Genomic DNA, 19649 nt, shown 5'->3' on the forward strand with positions numbered 1-19649 from the left:
CTCTGAAGCGCCACTTCCACCCGGGGAGGCAGTGGGGGTCGAGAGTTACAGGCGCGCAGCGGTGGCAGGGCTCTGTGCAGGTGAGGCACAAGTGTCGCCGCCTGTCCTGTGCACAAGGTGACTGACCCCGAGAGGCACTGCTTCGAGCGCATGCACCCATGGCAGACATGGGTGCCATGCGGCGAGCACCCATACACATCGCCCAGGCTCTTAAAAGCGATAAGTAGTGGCATAGACCGCTATGTGACCTCCGCATTCCTTTACACAACTTTACCGAAAGAAGAAACCAAAAAAAAGTGAATCGGGTGACAGCAAACGGTGCGTCAGAGTGTTCGTGCACGCGTGGCTGCGTGAGAATTCACCCGCAGTGGGGCTCGCGACTCCGAGTCTGCATAGGCCAGGTGTCATTACTAACAGTAGTGCCTCGTTCAGCACCAAAGTGGCTTCTTGGCGCTGAGCTCAAAGAAGTAGGCTGAGGCATCGGAGTCTCACTAAAGGAAAAGGAACGTTTTAAATCATTGCGTCCCTGGGTGTGACCCTCGGGGATCACTGCAAGGAGCAGAGAACTGACTGAATCCGAGAGGCGGCTCTGTCCCTAACTCACTGAGTGTAAAACTACCGGAAGTACTTCTTGTGCCACCAGACGCGAGGGTTCGTAAATGAGGCTCTCACGTCTTCTTGTCTGGCTGTCTGTCCGTCCATCACACGCTGCCACGTTGTCTAAAGTACATGCCTCCTCGGTCACTCTAGCTGCTTTATGCGATGCGACGGGTGTCGCAGCGCTACAGTCCTTGTGTGACCCGTCTGGTATACACGTCCTGCCACCTATGTACACAGATGACACTTTTTATGTGACAGCTACAGCCCCAAATAACCTCCCTGCGCGCCAGGATTGTCCGGAGGTGCACACCTCTATTCCTGCCTTGCTTTCAGTGCGTGCATCATGCACAGGGACATGTGAGTCACTACCTAAACACGCGTATAGAGTGTTATGGCACAGACAATTGATTTCAAAAGAATAGTGTCAGTCTGTGAATTACACCTAGTGATCTTTAATAAAGGCCGAGTTCCACAAACCCAGACTGCGGCGGTGCCGCCTTGGGGCTGTGGTGACCCGGAAGAGCCAGGCCTCGGCTCGTGGGTCACTCTAGTTGCACCAGAAACCCAAGGTGACACTAATGTGTACCATGGGGTAACGAGATGTGTGTATCGAGCTGGAGAAGGATGTGGATAGGTGTGTGTTTATGGGGCGGAATCACACCTCTCTAGTTTATGCTGTGTGTATCGGTATGTGTGTATATGCCTGTGTGTAGGTGAGTGCCTCTTTTTGTATGCGTAGGTCTGTGTTGATTTTGTGTGTCTGCATTTGTCTGTGTTTGTCCGTATGTGAGTATCTGTGTTTGCGCCCGTTTGTGTGTCTGTGTTTCTGTGTGCCTGTAGTCGAATATGCGTATGTGTGTGTCTGTGTTGTGTGTGTATGTGTCTGTGTCCGCATGTGTGCATGTCCGCATGCGTCACTCTGAGTCTTTATTCGTGTGTCTGTATGTTTGTGCGTGCATACGCGCGTCTGTGTGTTTGCGTCTGTCTTCTATGTGTGTGCTCGCCTGTATGTGTGCTGTTAGTCTGTGTCTATTTGCGCGCACGAGACTACCCGTGTGTATGCTCGTGCCCCTGCTACTCTGTGTGCTATATGAATGCGTGTCTCTGTGCGCCTGTGTGTGCGTGTATATGTGTTGGTGTGTGTTTGCCTCAATGCGTGCATAGTTGTCACACACCTTTTTAATGCACACTCCTGAATATAAAGCGGTTAGTTTTTGTGGGTGTGAATGTGTCGGTGCGCGTGTGTCTGTGTAGTGTCTGTGAGTGCTTGTCTCTTTGTGTGCACTGTTGTATCTCTCACTCTTTGTACACCACATTCCTGATAGAAAGCGGTTACTCTGTTTCAGTGTATGTGTGTCTGTGTGCACGTCTATGTATATGTGTCGGTGTGTATAACAATGTGTGAAGTGCGGTTGTGTGTCTGTCGTGTGTCGTGCAGAGTTGCCTCACTCACTCTTTGTACACCACACTCCTGAATATAAAGGGGTTACTTTGTGTCGGTGTATATGTATCTATGGTCGGTGTGCGCGCGTCTATTTATAGTGTCGGTGTCAGACCATGTGGGTGTGTGCCTGTCTGTGTGTGTAGAGTTGTATCACACACTCTGTGCAAACCACATTCCTGACTATAAAGTGGTAACTGGCCGCAGACCCTGGCCTCTGAAGGGGTTTTATAGCGGTTTATGGCGGATTCAGCTGAGCCCAGGCAAACTGTGGTGTGGTAAAGGTGGGAGCGACTGTCTTTGGCGGAGGGGGGTGTCTGCTTTCTCTCTTTGGGGGACAATAATCCCCTTAATTGAGCCACCGGGGAACTCACTCCAGCTTCTAGCCCAGACAATTACGGCCCAGTTAGACCAAAACCCCCCACCCGCTCTGCTGGGATCTTATTACCCCCCTACCCCAGCCCAATCAGTATGAATTGATTTCACGATTTCACCAGGCGCTCGAGTAGGGCACTTTCTTTTCCCCAAACACAAGCTCCTTAAAGCGCTTCGATGAGCAGAGCGCTTATAAAGTTCATTATTCCTGATCTTTGTGTCCGGGCACACTTGAGCGAAGTTTAATAAGGTTATTATCGCAGAGAGGAGCAGGCGGTTGCAGGGACTTAATGCTTAAATCCAAGATTTAATGCACCCCTGGCCCCCGTTACTCTCTCCCCACCCCCCAACCCCCCTCAACACACACGCTCATCCCTCGCCCCCCCTTGTAAAGCTCTTCTCCCCGAGGACTGTGCATGTTCCGTGTAACCCGCTCTCCTGTGAAGGTGCAGAGGGCACCAGCAGTCACCCCGAGGGCCTCTCGGGGGTACCAGAGGGAGGGACCCGTGGTGTCCGGCCGCAGCATGTGTTTAAAGCCCCTTGTTCCTGCACCCGTTAAAAATTGTCATCCATGTATTTCTTGTTCTCTTTTGAAAGGGAATCAGTTTCTGATGACATGTCGCTAGGCCACTCAGACCCCCCCTTCGGAAAGGGTTATAATTATCACATAGAAGGCGCTTTACATAGAAGGTATCTTCAAGGAGCTATGCCCCGCGACACCTCCCGAGGTGCCCGGTGCTCTTGTCAGTGTAAACCTTGTGTTGTCTCATGTTTTCATGCTACAGTCAAAACCTCCCACCAATCGGAAAAGGATGGGGCTTAAGGGGAGAACGAAAATAAAAAACACGCCCACCATTTTGAAAAGGACGGGGATTAAAAATAAAGAACGTCACTGGGACCTCTTCTCCACTGTCTGGCCACCGTTTTGCATGAACGGTGACGCCAGCCAATGGAGAAGAGGGGCGGGCTTAACCTCGCTAGTCAATGTCATTAAATCTCGCCAGCTAGGCTGCGCATGTGCGCAGCTATGCTAACCGAGACCTAAAAAGAGAAGAAATACTACAATTACACACCCAACCACTAGATGGCGGAATAATGCACAACATAGTGAATCCAGAAAATTCTTCAAGCTGCAAAACTACACCGACAGGTAAACTATTCGTTTAGAAAGGTATCTGCCAGTGAAAAGTTTGGTGTGCTGTCGAGCAGTGTTCATCTCACCATGGATTATCAGCTGAGAGAGCTACTTCCTCAACACTTCCGAAGCACCACTTCTAAAATTGACACTCGTTCATTATTCGTTGTAAAAATAAATACTTAGACATTGGATCTCTTCCCGGTATCTGTTGCAAAAATGTATTAAATAAAATGGAAAGTTTGAAATGGATTAAAGGTGTTGAATTTTTTGTTTAGGGTGTAGTTCGTACGTGGTTAAGGGTGTGGTGATGGAGGTTAGGCATATGAAGTTTGGGGTATAGTGGTAAGGGTTAGGCATTACCGATCATGGGCATGGGGTTAACGTTAAATATCTGGGGTTCAACAAAGTGTGTTGTATCTGTTAAAGGTATAAGGTTAGGCTTTAATGGTATGGTTTCACAGGTTTGGAGCTAAGGATTTGCGGAATAATGCTACTCGTTTGGTGTGCAGGGTTATGATTTATAGGTTTAGCATACAAGGATTAAAGCTTATGAGTATGGGTTTGTGAGCTCGAGTAAGTTTACTGGGGTTGGCATAGAGGGTGAATGGATTTGAAGTATGGGGTTAATGGTTTGAGGTTTATGTTTTAAGGGTAAAGGAGTTAGGTTTTTTGGGTTGTAGAGTGTAGTAGTTACGTGTAATGCATTGCGTTTTGAGTTAACAGTATAAGAAAGAGTATAACTGGCTACTAGGTTAGGGGTACATGCCAAGTGTATATGGGTAAGGGCACAGAGGTAAAATGGTGGTGTGTAGGGTTAATAGCGTGAGGTGTAGGACTAAGGGTTTATATTTAGGGGGTTAACCCGTATGATTGAATTTTTTTGTGTCGTATTTGGAAATGTTTAAGATGTGTACAGTGTTCGTTTCTTCCTGCCTACCTACATACATTTTAAAACACTGCACTTAATGTAACTTCAGTGAAACACTTTAATTTAAAAGTGATGCAATTGGAAGTTTTAAGTACAAACTGATGCTATTTCTAGCTTAAAAAAGATTAGAATTACAAAGTAAAGCGTTGTCGTTTGCTCGTGAACAGATTTACGGCTGGTTTGTTTCAGTTGTCTTCCTAGCCCACCTTTCACATGCACCCTTTGCTTCCCAGGCGGCACCCTGCTTCAGAATGGACAGACCACTGCTGAAATACAGGACGCAGTCCCACTTACAAACCTGGGCCCCAGCGCCTCAGCCAGCAAGCGGCACAGCACTGGGGATAAAATGCACTTCCCCCGCTCCAATCTGCAGATGATCACTACTTTGGGTATGTAGACACAGCGCCGCCATTCTGGCAAACTGCCCTGAGTTTCAGGAGGCCGGTGCATGGTGGGAGACAAAGATGGAACTTGCTCTTTTCGAGCTTGAGTGTGGATGGCAGCGTTCCCTGTGTAATGTGTGACCAGAATATCATTCCGGATAGTACTGGCCGATGATATAGGAATCCCAGGCAGCTAGAGAGCGTAAGGGTTGCGTGAAGTAGGAAGCCCCATCGTTGGGAACATTCTGTACCCTTGAACTGTAAATGTCTAGTGTCCGGCCATGTGTGAAGAGTAGCTGCTGTCTGCTGTGGCGAGTGTGAGGGCGCCGGTCGCAGAAGATCAGAATGGGATGGGGTCTTGTAGTGTATTTAGGTCATGCACTAATAAAGAGTGCATGAAAATTGAGCTGGTCCCCCCCAGATGTTCACGTCTGTATTTTTAATAATAATTTTACATTAACTGTTCTGTTTGACGTTTTCAGGAAAGGGTGAATTTGGCGACGTTCTCTTGGCCAAAGCTACGGGACTTGAGGACTGTGAGGGAGAAACGGTGGTGCTTGTGAAGAGCCTGCAGGCCCGGGACGAGCAGCTCCAACTCGATTTCAGGCGAGAGTTTGAAATGTTTGGCAAATTGAATCACGCCAATGTGGTGAGGCTCCTGGGGCTGTGCCGCGAGGTGGAACCGCACTACATGATCCTGGAGTATGTGGACCTGGTACGGTAACACCCTTCAGACTATCCGATTCAGTCTTGGCTCTGTGACTCCAGGGCGCAGGCCCTGCTGCTGCAGTAGAGGCATCCCACTGATTGAGTTAGGCCGTTCAAAAGTGCCCTCGCTGGTGGGACTGTTTCCTCCCCGGCCATACACTTGTATGTTTTGTTCTGGGAATGGGCCTTCTCCAATAATGTCACTCTGTATCTGGGCAGACCAGATTTGGGCAGTGCTTGCCAGGGATCACATAACAGCACAGTTTCTCGCCGCTCTCCCATCTTTCTTGTGTTTCTTTAATTGCCAAGGAACCCAAGCCCAAAGATATTTTGTTGATAGTATCGCGTGCTGCAGTAACTAATGTCTATTGTTGCGATTCTTCTCTTGAAATACATCACGCTGAGAGCGCAGAGGGTCCTCTTAGTATTATACGTACGGCTGCTCTTGTACTGTAGTAGGTTTGTGTTTAGTGCTTAGATGTGGTCATTCGGGCCACCACCAGCTAAGGTGCGCTCCTGGTACCTGCATTCACCACAATAATTCTTCAATCAAAAGAATGACCAATAGCTCCATGTAATATTTTTTGGGGGCATCTGGTTTGATCCTCCCACCTCTGGATAATGTAGAGTAGTTTGAGCACTTGTCCCAGCATTTACACAGACTCCCAGTCATGGTATGTTCATGGCACACTTCACCAGTGCGTTCTCCGGAGGAAGGTGTTTTCATCTCCTCCAGCAGGATGACTAGTGAATCTGCAGATCAAGGCCAGGGACTTCAAAGCCCGGGTCCACAAACAGACTATGCCACCTTGCTCCCAGGAGCCCTTCAAGAACTGAGCCCCTCGTTCGGAGCTCCCGGACATGTCGCCAAGTCCCCCTCTGCAGCCTGCGATGTAGCACACAAGGCTACCAACCCGCCCAGCACCTCTGCACCAGGACACTACAGATCAAGTAAACTATAAACCAAAAGTGCAGGTGTATCTTGTGACCTTGTCCTCCTAGCACCTCCAGTCCTAAAGAGGACCCCCGAGATACAATTGCAGATACCTGCCTGCAGTGTGATTCCATCTCCATAGGAAAACATTACCACGTAAAAATGTATTTGTTTGATATTTTTTCTTATCTGTAAAAATTGATAATTCGAAAAGTATTTACTCAATAACAAAGGTCTTGGTGTTAAAAAATATATCAAAATAACTTGTTTTTGTAAATTGTTCTTGAGTTTCTTTTTGAGTATGTCTCATTTATTGACTGTGTTCAAGAAATGCTTAATAATACCCTCTGAAAATCCTACCTGCTCGCTCACACTACCACAAAAGAGAGCATTTGGGATGATTAAATTAAGCACTGTAAGTCAATAAGGGTCGTCTGGACTTTCTACATAGTGTACCTCGTTTTAGTATAATACATAAATAGCCAGCGTCTTAAAGGCGCCATATTGCTGTCTTTATGTACGAGGTTCTCATGGGTGTTTTCCAGAGGTCAGCATATGAATACATGTTTTGTTTATGGGTTTCAGACCTGTCTGTATAAATTTAAAAAAAGACCACAGCCATAAGAATTTGTTAATTCCCATAAAACTTTGTTTGCCGCTTAGAAAATGCATATCTTTGTGGATTATGTGGGGTCTTGAATGGAAGATTTAGTATCCAGTAAAAACATATCTTTATATCTGAAATTAGGTGGAAGAACGCACCTCTCAAGGCAAATTCCAACAAGCAAAGGGCTAGAGCAGGGTTGCGTCCTGGCTCCCACTTTGTTTAATCTGTTCATAGCCGCCTGGCACTTAACGCCTGCAACCCCCATGCCCGAGGCTAGGGGGTTTGACGCTGTCAAGTCTCATGTACACCTACAACATATTTTTTGTCAGTCATGCTAAGGTAGGCTTACAATGCCTTCTCATCACAACACAGGAATACTCTGATAAAAAAACGGATTAACCGTCGATTTCAACAGAACACGTACTGTGACGATCAAATCGCCCAACATGGTAATGAAGTAAATTCAGACTGCTACAGACTACAAATACCTGGGGCTGATCGTGGATAAAGCAGGCAACTTTGTGCAACAAAGGGAGACTATAAAAAGGAAAGACCTGGCATAGCAGTGTCACTAAAGAGCATAAAATTAAATGGGCCATCACTCCAGGTGGTGAACGCCAAACTGATGCCAGCATTAACGTACGGCAGTGAGCTCCAAAGAGGTAGGATGCTAGAATCCTAGGCGGCACACAAGTGAAAGCATACGGGATCATCTTCTGTCTGCCGAAGTACACTTCGTCAGCACAGACCAGGCTTGAGTGTGGCCTCCAAAAGCAGTCTCTGGCAAGGGGCTTTTTTCACCCTCTGGGGCAGAACCAGGAAAGCGGCTCCTGGGACTCTTAGCCACTGCCTGTGGCTGAAACCAACAGAGGGACTCATCACCTGCCAGAGTATATTTGGAGGAACCCCTGGCCAGGAATGGGTTGTCCCAGTTATGGGAAACACCAACCACCCGCCCTGTGTTCAATAAAAATCAGTGTGGAAATCAATTAAAATCCTCTCTTTGGTAGAAGACCAGGTGGAATTCTCAGCCACAGCACAATCCTGGATATCATTAAACACTTACACCTCACCAGCACCCCAGAAATACTTCATCCTGGGCTTCCCTAGATCCATCACAGAGCGATTCTTGAAATACTGTCTGGAGATGCTACCATGCCTAGCCGATCTACCCTCTTGACAGAGAGAATCCTAAACAAACATCTGCTGCTTGCGTGGCACTGACACTGGGGACATACCACACTGGCTATGCCCTGTGAAAATCTGCTGAGGAAAGAAGACCAATGTTGAAAGCTCCGTTTAGCCAAAGATGTATCAAGGAGACAGGCCGCGTCGGCCTGCTTCGCCACAGACGGACCACAGCTGAACTGTCGAGTGGTAAAATTCCTCCCATTGGTGCGTAGGAAATGGCCAAAGGGCATAATACGCTGATAAGATTTTTTCTCTCTTGGTACCTTGCATTCACGAACTACTGGTTTTCTCAGCACCTTTTGCAGATGGGGTCGGATCGGGGACGCTGGGAGAGGGTCTCTGGTTACCACTCCAGGCCAAGACCTGCCCAACTCTGAAGCCCTGTTTCTAGCACTTTCTAAACTCCTGCACTTCTTGCACATGGGAACTGATCCCAAGTCAGGCAAGGTTTTCTGCTTCTCATTTTTTGTGAAGCTGCCTCCAATCAGGTTTCCCCTGGCCTTCAGCTTATGCACACAGCACGATCTGCTTCCGAACCTTTGTGCCTCCTCCCCTTCCCGTAAGGGCTCATTTGGCGCCTCCTGCACTCTTACTGTGTCCTCTACTTGTACATGCAAACTATTTTTTAATATTTTCATTTTATGGTCATTCTAGCATAATTAATACAATACCTTTTTGAGTAATTTTAATTGGTTTTAGCAGATAAAAAAGCCGTTATCCAAGCATATAAGAGTCTACCTTAGCATACGTGTAACACAGTATTGTGTTTTCAGTGCTTTATTGCTGGTATTACTGCAGTGGTTTTAAGGAACGGTGCAAATAAAATAAGCTTGACACCCTCCATGCTTTTTCCATTAGAGGAGCAAGTCATGTGCATCCCCAAATCCCAGCAGTGACCTGTGTTCAAAAGGGTGCAAGCTGCAGTCGCGGAGCTAAGATGCGTGCGTCTCTATTGAATGTTCCTCCTTTATCATTGCAGGGAGACCTAAAGCAGTACTTGAGGATATCCCATAGCAAGGATGAGAAGACGAAAGCACAGCCAATCAGCACAAAGCAGAAGGTGAGTTTCAAGATGAAGGGATTAGAGGATATCTGGGATATATTTGCCTATTTTATTCAGGCTTGATCGCCACTATATCCTAACTAACGTGTCGCCACTATCCAGATTCATAAAACCTAGCCCGTAACTAAAATGGTCACATTGAAGAGGTGCAATGTTCCTTCAAAAGCCACATATTCAACAAGTACTTATGCAGCACAATCCCGCTTCTGTGATCCCCTCCACTTCATAATCACACTTTCCTTCTGCTTGGACTTTCACTTTGCGCCTTGAAGTGGCCGTTCAATACCATACATTTTATAAATGCCTTACATCATGTGGCGGGCAGAGGCCTCGTCATATCTACACGGTGGGCACAATTAGAAGACAAGTGTGATTATTAAAAGGGGTTGGCACAGTGTTTTCCATGTGAAGGGCAGTGCCAACATATTGTGCTGTGTGAAGGGGTGTTTTACAGTTAATCAGTACTCTTGTTCCATTATGTATCGCCTCCCCTTGCAAGGTTATTGGTCGCCATATCTCCCCTTGCAAGGTTATTTGTCGCCATAATCTCCCCTTGCAAGGTTATTTGTCGCCATAATCTCCAATTGCAAGGTTATTGGTTGCCATATCTCCCCTTGCCAGGTCATTGGTCGCCATAATCGCCCCATGCCAGGTCATTGGTCTCCGTAATCTCCCCGTACCAGTCATTGTTCTCCATAATCTCCCCTTGACAGGTCATTGGTGTCCATAATCTCCCCTTGACAGGTCATTGGTCTCCATAATCTCAGGTCATTGGTCTCCATAATCTCCCCTTTTAAGGTCATTGGTCTCCATAATCTCCCCTTGACAGGTCATTGGTCGCCATAATCTCCCCATGCCAGGTCATTGGTCTCCATAATCTCCCCGTACCAGTCATTGGTCTCCATAATCTCCCCTTACCATGTCATTGGTCCCCATAAACTCCCCTTGCAAGGTCATTGGTCTCCGTAGTCTCCCCATACCAGGTCATTGGTCTCCATAATCTCCCCTTGCCAGGTCATTGGTCTCCATAATCTCCCCATGCCAGGTCATTGTTCTCCATAATCACCCCTTGCCATGTTGTTGGTCTCCATAAGCAACCTATACAAGGTCATTGGACACCATTCTTCTCGCCAGGTCATTGGTTGCCATAATCTCCCCTTGCCAGGTCATTGGTCGCCATACTCCCCCCCCCCCCCCCTTTGCCAGGTCATTGGACACCATTCTTCTCGCCAGGTCATTGGTTGCCATAATCTCCCCTTGCCAGGTCATTGGTCGCCATACTCCCCCCCCCCTTGCCAGGTCATTGGACACCATTCTTCTCGCCAGGTCATTGGTTGCCATAATCTCCCCTTGACAGGTCATTGGTCTCATAATCTCCCCTTGCAAGGTCATTGGTCTCCATAATCTCCCCTTGCAAGGTCATTGGTCTCCATAATCACCCCTTGCCAGGTCACTGTTCTTCTCGCCAGGTCATTGGTTGCCATAAACTCCCCTTGAAAGGTCATTGGTCTCCATAATCTCCCCTTGCCAGGTCATTGGTCTCCATAATCTCCCCTTGCCAGGTCATTGGTCGCCAAAATCTCCCCTTGCCAGGTCATTGGTCGCCATAATCTCCCCTTGCCAGGTCATTGTTCTCTATAATCTCCCCTTGCCAGGTCATTGTTCTCTATAATCTCCCCTTGCCAGGTCATTGGTCTCCATAATCTCTCCTTGCCAGGTCATTGTTCTCTATAATCTCCCCTTGCCAGGTCATTGGTCTCCATAATCTCTCCTTGCCAGATCATTGTTCTCTATAATCTCCCCTTGCTATGTTATTAGTCTCCATAATCGCCCCATGCAAGTTCATTGGTCTCCATTCTTCTTGCCAGGTCATTGGTTGCCATAATCTCCCCTTGCCAGGTCATTGGTCGCCATAATCTCCCCTTGCCAGGTCATTGGTCGCCAAAATCTCCCCTTGCCAGGTCATTGGTCGCCAAAATCTCCCCTTGCCAGGTCATTGGTCGCCATAATCTCCCCTTGCCAGGTCATTGGTCGCCATAATCTCCCCTTGCCAGGTCATTGGTCGCCATAATCTCCCCTTGCCAGGTCATTGGTCGCCAAAATCTCCCCTTGCCAGGTCATTGGTCGCCAAAATCTCCCCTTGCCAGGTCATTGGTCGCCATAATCTCCCCTTGCCAGGTCATTGGTCGCCAAAATCTCCCCTTGCCAGGTCATTGGTCGCCATAATCTCCCCTTGCCAGGTCATTGGTCGCCATAATCTCCCCTTGCCAGGTCATTGGTCGCCATAATCTCCCCTTGCCAGGTCATTGGTCGCCATAATCTCCCCTTGCCAGGTCATTGGTCGCCATAATCTCCCCTTGCCAGGTCATTGGTCGCCAAAATCTCCCCTTGCCAGGTCATTGGTCGCCAAAATCTCCCCTTGCCAGGTCATTGGTCGCCATAATCTCCCCTTGCCAGGTCATTGGTCGCCATAATCTCCCCTTGCCAGGTCATTGGTCGCCATAATCTCCCCTTGCCAGGTCATTGGTCGCCATAATCTCCCCTTGCCAGGTCATTGGTCGCCAAAATCTCCCCTTGCCAGGTCATTGGTCGCCATAATCTCCCCATGCCAGGTCATTGGTCGCCATAATCTCCCCATGCCAGGTCATTGGTTGACATTTTCCAGTAATCTTTTTCATTGTCATGTTTTTCTGTGAAGTCTCAAAGTGGGTTTCTACTGTGTCTTGGAAATGCTGTCCCCCAAGCCGGTTTCTTGAGCTCCCATTCCAGGTGTTGAGAAAGAGGAGCCATATCTGCTTTTGACAGGGCACTCTTAGGGTTCAGCTCTGAGCATTTGATGGAAGATCCATTGACCATGGAGCCGGGGATTTTTCTATCTTTGTTCTGTCCACTTGACAGACTTTCCCAGACAGAGCTACAGAAAGAGGCAATGACAACACAGTCATCATTACTAGCTGCACCTCCACAAGTAGTGGTTAATTCTCCTTCTCCGAGGTAGTCTTCTTCATCAGCACTGACTTCTATGTGCAGCTTTGTAATTCTTCCTCCACCAGTGACCGCCAAAACACTCATTGTCATGAAAGACACAGTTAACATTGATTGTCATCAAGAAGACGTTCTCACAGAAGATCTTTACAGAGGAGTCGCTGCTCTAAACTCTGCACACATCCTGTTCAACTAATGCAGCTTCTCAATCAATCCATCACAATTTGTAAAGCATGGCTAATCACCCAACGGGGTATCCAGGTGCTTGCAGGTACCGAAGGCTCATTTTGAACAGCCAGGGAGGGTATTGAGGGCCTTTCGGAATTCCAGAACTGAGGTGGTGGGCTCGAGTTGCGTTGGGAGGCTACGCAAATACGGGAGAAAAAGCAAGGAGAAAGAAGTGAAATCAAGGAGGAGATACTCAAAAGCTGGGGGAAAGCAGGAGAAAGCAGTGAGAACGAGAGAAAAACAAGGAAAAGGCACACAAAAAGGGGGGGAAGCAAAGAGAAATCAGTGAAAATGAGAGAGAACCAATGAGAAGGCACTCAAAAAATGGGGGCAAGCAAGGAGAAATCAGTGAGAAGGTGTAGGAAAGTGACCCTTTTGGACAGTCACCCCTACTTTTTGCCTGATATTCGAAGCAATTTTGACAAAAGTGCACTGGGTTCCTGCTATCCAGGTCCCCAATGCCAGATCTCTTTCCCTAAACTGTGCAGTTGTTTCCCAATTGGCAATACCTTTAGCACCCTCTGTAAGTCTCTAGTAAATTTGTACCCTTGGTACATAGGGCATGGGGTACTAATGAGGGTCCCTAAGGGCTGCAGCATCTATTGTGCCACTCTAATCGACCCCTCACATTTGTGAGACAGACTGCCATTGCAGGCCCTGAGTGTAGCCCAAAGTGAAAACTCAACATGGCACACCGCCCTGTGTGCCATGCCTGCAAACACTGCGGACTGGTGGGAAAATTAGTAGTAGAGGCGTGTTCCTCCTCAGGTTAGTTCCACCCCTACGGTGGCCCTCCTGATGTGGACATGAAAATTAAATCTGCGTGTTGGTGATGGCAGAACTAGGAACTCTGGGAACGGGTTATGCCCACTTCCCACAGAAAGAGGTCGCATAGGGGGCATAGAGACCCCAGGGGTAAGTAACCCATTGGCTATTACGCTACACTCCCCTAACGCCCATAAATCTAGTATTATGGGGAACACCAGGAAATCAGATACTGCCAACTTGAAAGATGGACCCTGAAGAGCTGTGAGAACTGAGGAGCAGCCACTGACTTGGCACCAGCCCTGCTGTCCTTGACGATTGCGGCAAAGACGACTCTTCCTGCAGCTGCTGTGGCAAAACCCTTCACCCAAGACCCCGTAACTTCTGTGGAGTAGCGGAGCTGCTCCCCTTCATCATGCAGGCACCCCAGAAGAACTGAGTGGACTCCGGACCGCTTCAAACCAGGCACTGGACAGCACCACTGCTCCGTGCCTCCTAGCCTGAGTCGAAGTGGACCAACCGTGCCAGCATGGTCCTCCGGCCCTCCAGAGATTAAGCCCACCTTAGGTTTGCCAACAGTGGCCTCTTTGTGCTGTCCCACCTCTACTGCAAGTGTCTCCGGTGGTTAAACCGGATACCTCAGGACACCTTCGCGCCCGACCGCCCCAATGAGAAGAGGACTAAAGGTGTCCCTATGTCCCAAGCATCGTGAGACCGGAACCCCCATGTTGGTTCAGCGAGACTGGTCCCACAGTTTGAGTGGCAGACTGCATGAGTTTGGTGCTGGTTTCCTTAGAGTGGCACAAAATTTACCGCAAGGAGCCCCTCTAGTACCTATGCCCTAGGTACCAGGGGTACCACTCACTAGGGACTTACAGAGGTGCTAAGGGCCTGGTCACTTCTTGTTTTGGGGGGGGGTTTCGCTACTGCTCAAAGAGCCAGGTCTTGAGGAGTCTTCTGAAGGCGAGTAGGTCTTGGGTCTGACGTAGGTGGGTAGGTAGGGTGTTCCAGGTCTTGGCGGCGAGGTGGGAGAAGGATCTGCCACCTGAGGTTGTTCGTTGGATGCGGGGGACGGCGGCGAGGGCGAGGCTGGCGGGTGGGGGTGTGGAAGCTGAGTCTGCTGTTCAGGTAGGCTGGTCCGGTGTTGTGGAGTGCTCTGTGTGCGTGGGTGAGGAATTTGAAGGTGATCCTCTTGTTGACGGGGAGTCAGAGTAGGTTTGTCAGGTGGGGGATGATGTGGTTGCGACGGGGAATGTTGACGATCAGTCGGGCGGAGGCATTTTGGATGCGCTGTAGTCGTCGTAGGTGTTTGGCTGGGATTCCGGCGTAGAGTGCGTTGCCGTAGTCCAGCCTGCTGCTGACGAGGGCCTGTGTCTCCGTTCTTGTTTTGGTCGGAATCCACTTGTAGATCCTGCGAAGCGTGTGGAGGGTGTTGTAGCAGGAGGAGGAGACGGCGTTGACCTGTTTGGACATGGAGAGGGAGGACTCGAGGATGAACCCTAGATTGTGTGGGTGTCGGTGCTATCCCGAGAGTGGTCGGCCACCAGGAGTCGTGCCAGGCCGAGGGGTTGGGTCCGAGGATGAGGACCTCCGTCTTGTCAGAGTTCAGTTTCAGCCGGCTGCTCCTCATCCAGTCGGCAATGGCCTTCATTCCCTCGTGGAGGTTGGTTTTGGCGCTGCGTGGGTCTTTGGTGAGGGAGAGGATGAGCTGACTGTCGTCGGCGTAGGAGATGATGTTGAGGTTGTGGTGGCGGGCCACTTGTGCGAGGGGGGCTATGTAGATGTTGAACAGCGTTGGGCTGAGGGAGGAGTCCTGGGGGACGCCGGAGATGATGTCGGTGGTCTCGGATCGGAAAGGTGGCGGAGAGGAAGGATGTGGTCCAGTCAAGGGCCTTCTCTGGGATACCGGCTTCTTGGAGGCGTGTTTTTAGAGTGCAATGGCAGACCGTGTCGAAGGCAGCAGAGAGGTCCAGGAGGATGAGGGCTGATGTTTCGCCGTTGTCTAATTGGTGCCTGATGTCGTCTGTGGCGGCGATGAGGGCAGTCTCGGTGCTGTGGCTTCGTCTGAATCCGGATTGGGACGGGTCCAGGATGTTGTTGTCTTCAAGGTGGCGGGTCAGTTGCATGTTGACGATTTTCTCGATGACCTTCGCCGGGGACCGGAGCAGGGAGATGGGCCGGAAGCTCTTGAGGTCCTTGGGGTCTTCCTTGGGCTTCTTGAGGAGGGCGTTGATTTCGGCGTGCTTCCAGCTTCCCGGGAATGTCGCTGTTTCGAAGGAGATGTTGATGACCTTCCCTAGTTGGGGGGCGATGGCTGCGTCTACCTTGTTGAATATGTGGTGTGGGCACAGGTCTGTCGGAGATCCTGAGTGGATGGAGTTCATGACCTTGCGTGTCTCGTCATCGCTGACGTTGGACCAGGAGGTAAGGCGGTTGGCGTTGTTGGTGTTCGGAGGAGGGGTGGAGTCTGGCATGGTCAGGTCGGCTCAGCAAGTTCTTCAAATGACTCCCCACGTACACAAGACACACTGTCACCGTGGCCCTCATAACCAGCAGACTAGACTACCACGATGCGCTCTACAGCGGCATCTCAAACATGCTCACTCAGAAGCACAAAGAGAGGGGTCCCAGAACGAGAGGACAGATAAATAGCTTAAGCACATGAATCAAGAGAGCTAAGTTCGCTTTAGAGTACACTGTTGTTTAATCACAAAGTACTCAAAATCATATTTAGGTACATTACATGAGTGTATAAATTGACAAGTAATAGTGCCGAATGACAAGGAAAGGGACGGGGGGGGGGGAAGAGTGGTAGGAAGTGGTGCAAGGTAGGGAACGTGATGCAGGTCAAACGTACTTATTTAGAAGCAAAACATAATTTGCAACTGGCTTCAAAGGGGAGCCAGACATTTGTACATCAAATGATCGTGAGATTTTAAGCAACCAAACTTCTGGAGTCAGCAGTACGATTTGTGCTAGGGTTAGAAGCTGGTACGAGGGATGGTTGTCTACGTTTCGACTCAGAACGGCGTAGGGTAACTAGTCCCTTACAGGTGGGTCTTCATCAGGACGGGAAAGGGTGATGGGCAAGCTTCATCGTCTGCCATGAGAGCTAGGGTAAATGAATGAGGCTGCCATGGAGCGGTCGAAATTACCGCAGTCTTCTGCAAACGGGAATAAATCCAACATAGGAGACCAAGGCTATCGGCTTACAAGCTTGTAAGCAGATAGCCTTGGTCTCCTATGTTGGATCCGTTCTGGGACCCCTCTCTTTGTACTACTAAATACCCAGGTCCCAGTAACTTCTCCTTGGGTTCAACTTACTTCGTGTAACGCACTCAGAAGCACAGGCATCACACCCCACCTCACAGAACACTGGCTACTCATCCAGAAACTATGCCAATTCAAGCTGCTCGTCCACGCCTGCAAAGCCCTCCACAACACCGTACCTGTGTACCTCGAAGATCATCTTTAACTCTACCATCCAACCAGACAGCTACGCTCAGACGTTCTCGTCCTCGCACATGTCCACTGTAACCGCAGAAGCAATTCAGGAGTGCGCTGCTCCTCCTGCATCGCCCCAAGACCTGGAATGAACTCCTTACAGACATCAGGACCGCCACTGTGGTGTTCCACTTCCGCAAGAAACTGAAGACCTGGATGTTAAACTAAGAGCGCTGCCCAGCCCACGTACCCGTTTCAGCCCCTGGATGCCCTCACGGGTGATAAGTTGTGCCGTACAAATCGACTGAACATAACATAACCCCTAAGGTAGACCCGTCGAGCCCCAAGGCAGGGCGCTGTATATTATAAGGTGGAACGTGAACTTTTAAATGTTCTAATGGTAAAAATTCCAAATTGTTGTTTTTATTGTGGAAAAGGCTGGTAGCCCCATTGGCGAGTTAAGAGTTGCAAGCTGACACCTCTGCCCTGCTTACTTCTAACTGGGACTACTAAATTGGTACTGTAAGGTATCCAACGAATCACTGCATTAACCCGTTAAGTGCTGCCGTTGGACGTCGCGAGCACTACCTTCGTAGTGCTGCACACACCCAACAGCCGACGCGGCCCCACCCGTTTTGCGGAAGTGCCGCACTGCCGCGAAATCGCGGCTGCGGCTAAGGAGTTAAATCCGACTTAACAGTTAAATTTAATTTATTATCACTGGTTGGCAAAGTGCAACTTTAGAAGATGCCACCTTAGTTGCCCAATGTATCCATTGACCGTTTACAGTTGCATGCACGCAGTGTCCTCCGACATCCTTCTGACCTGGAGAGACATGCGAACGACTCCCAGGAAAGGATACAATAGAAGCTTGCATGGGGAAGAGGTGTTACCTGTCCCTGGCAGTAAAATGTACAATAAAAACTGTTTAAAAAAATAAAAAGCCTGTCCCTGGCAGGAGAGTTGGCAGTTAGCCCAAAAACAAGCTTCAAAGGAGAAACCACCTTTAAAAGGCAAACAGGAAACCCTTGGAAGAGGGGCTGCTCTATTGATTTAGCAGACAGTCAGGGACAAGCAGCAGAGGTCAGACCAGTTGTCAAATGGGTTTTCCAGGAGCAATTGTAACCCTCTTTGTAGCCACACCTCTGGGCTGAGCTAAGCAGTGTGTACGCTAATAGAGGGATTCTTCCATGTTGGAACGGGCAGAATGGAGGTTTCTGGGATAGATAGATCTCTCACTTCACAGGAAGTAGTCATCAGGAGGAATGAAACTTAGTAGCCCATTGGATACTGACCACATCCTACCCTGAGCTCTTTTTCTGGGCATAAAAAGGGCACCCAGAACTCATTTTGTTGGGCTGGAGATGAAGACTGAAGGACTGCCCTGCTGCACCAAAGGCCGACATGGCTGCACCTGCTGACCCTGGCGGCTAGCAAAGGAGAAGGGACTGCCCTCCCTGCGGCACCAAAGACCAACATGGCTGCACCTGCTGACCCTGGTGGTTGGCAGGAGAGAAGGGACAGTCCCTGCTGTGTCTTGCTCATGTACAATTTGACTCCTGAGATCAGCCGGAGCAAGAGACGCCATGGGTCAGCTGGCTGACCTCATGTTCGCAACACAGGGTCACAACAACTGAAGAAGCCTGCTGGGTGGAGTTGGTGGCCAAGATCTTCAAGTTACCGCCAATCGCCTCTGTGTAGCACCGGAGGTCATGACCTAATGCGTAGAAGCCGCCCTGAGTCTGCAAGACACTGTGCCACTTGGTCGTTATAAGGTAAGATACCGGCCAAGGAAAGATTCCACTTTGTCTGCAATACCGGGAGACTAGTAGCCCAGTGGTAACTGTACTTCTGCCAGGCTGGAGAGGACTTCAAGTGACATAGAGCCCTGTGACCAGGACCCCCTCACCAGTGCCATGGAGTGAGTATCTGCAGGAAGACCCTCATTGGCCACATCGCATCCACAGCATCCTGCATCCCTTGCATCAGGACCACTTCCCGTCTGTAGCGAGGCAATACATCGTCTGAGAATCACTGAAGAATGCTTTTCAGGAGTCAACTGATTCTGAGAGACTTGCTGGTCCCCTGACTGGCTCCTTGCCAGAGTTGGTCGCCTAAGGTAATTCAAAATAATCACACTGATACTTACCAAAGCTTTTTTTTAAACATTTTCAAGTATAAAATTTGTTGAATTTGCCAATGTTGTTCACTGTTAAGTAGAAAGTGCATATTTACTGTACCTTGTAAATGCTGTATCTTATTTTACATTCTGGTGTCTAAAATTACATAGAAATGCAATCTGTTTTTAAAAATGGGTGTTGTATTTCCTTGGTGTATTGTCAATTCTTCCGTTGTGTTGCTGCTGTTTAAACCCTTTACATATGTTGCTTTGTGTAAGCCTCGCTTTAGGCCACATCCTCTGGGCTTGCTGAATTCCTAAGGGGACCGTCTCCATTCTATCCTCCTTAAGACTGATGCTTATCTGGCTAAATTGTCCTTCATTTATAGTTTGTTTTTCATATTAGTTCAGGTGCAGCAAGATGTTATTAAGTTGCAATAGGTTTATTTGTCTTTATCTGATTTTTTTTGTAATGGAATGGAACATTTTTAAATGTGGCAAATTGAATGGTGATGGGCAGCTCCTCGAGTCCTGCCCAGCTCACCATTCATTGCCTACTGGGTACAGCTCTACATGTGTGGGAGTGTGCCAGTGTGCCTGGAGGGGCAAATGGTAATGTTTATTGCTGGACTTTACTGGAGTCCGTTGTTGAGGCTTCTCTTGGTTAAACCGGTGCTTTCAGTGGTAACTTCAGGAGCTTACAGGTATTCCGTTATGGGCGACGCGCACAGCTCTACAAA

At 49.0% G+C, this 19649-nt stretch overlaps 1 protein-coding gene across 1 annotated transcript in view; it reads left to right on the plus strand.

The window, feature by feature from the left end:
* The window catches only part of PTK7 (protein tyrosine kinase 7 (inactive)), a 428597-nt gene that overhangs the window by 324369 nt on the left and 84579 nt on the right, over nucleotides 1–19649 (plus strand). Inside the window, exons 15-17 of the mRNA XM_078647273.1 lie at nucleotides 4716–4871; nucleotides 5348–5580; nucleotides 9285–9365. Of these exons, the coding sequence (XP_078503399.1) occupies nucleotides 4716–4871; nucleotides 5348–5580; nucleotides 9285–9365 (470 nt within the window). The remainder of the gene's footprint in view (nucleotides 1–4715; nucleotides 4872–5347; nucleotides 5581–9284; nucleotides 9366–19649) is intronic.

The sequence above is a fragment of the Lissotriton helveticus genome, chromosome 6 (assembly GCF_964261635.1).
Source record: "Lissotriton helveticus chromosome 6, aLisHel1.1, whole genome shotgun sequence".
Classification (NCBI taxonomy): domain Eukaryota; kingdom Metazoa; phylum Chordata; class Amphibia; order Caudata; family Salamandridae; genus Lissotriton; species Lissotriton helveticus.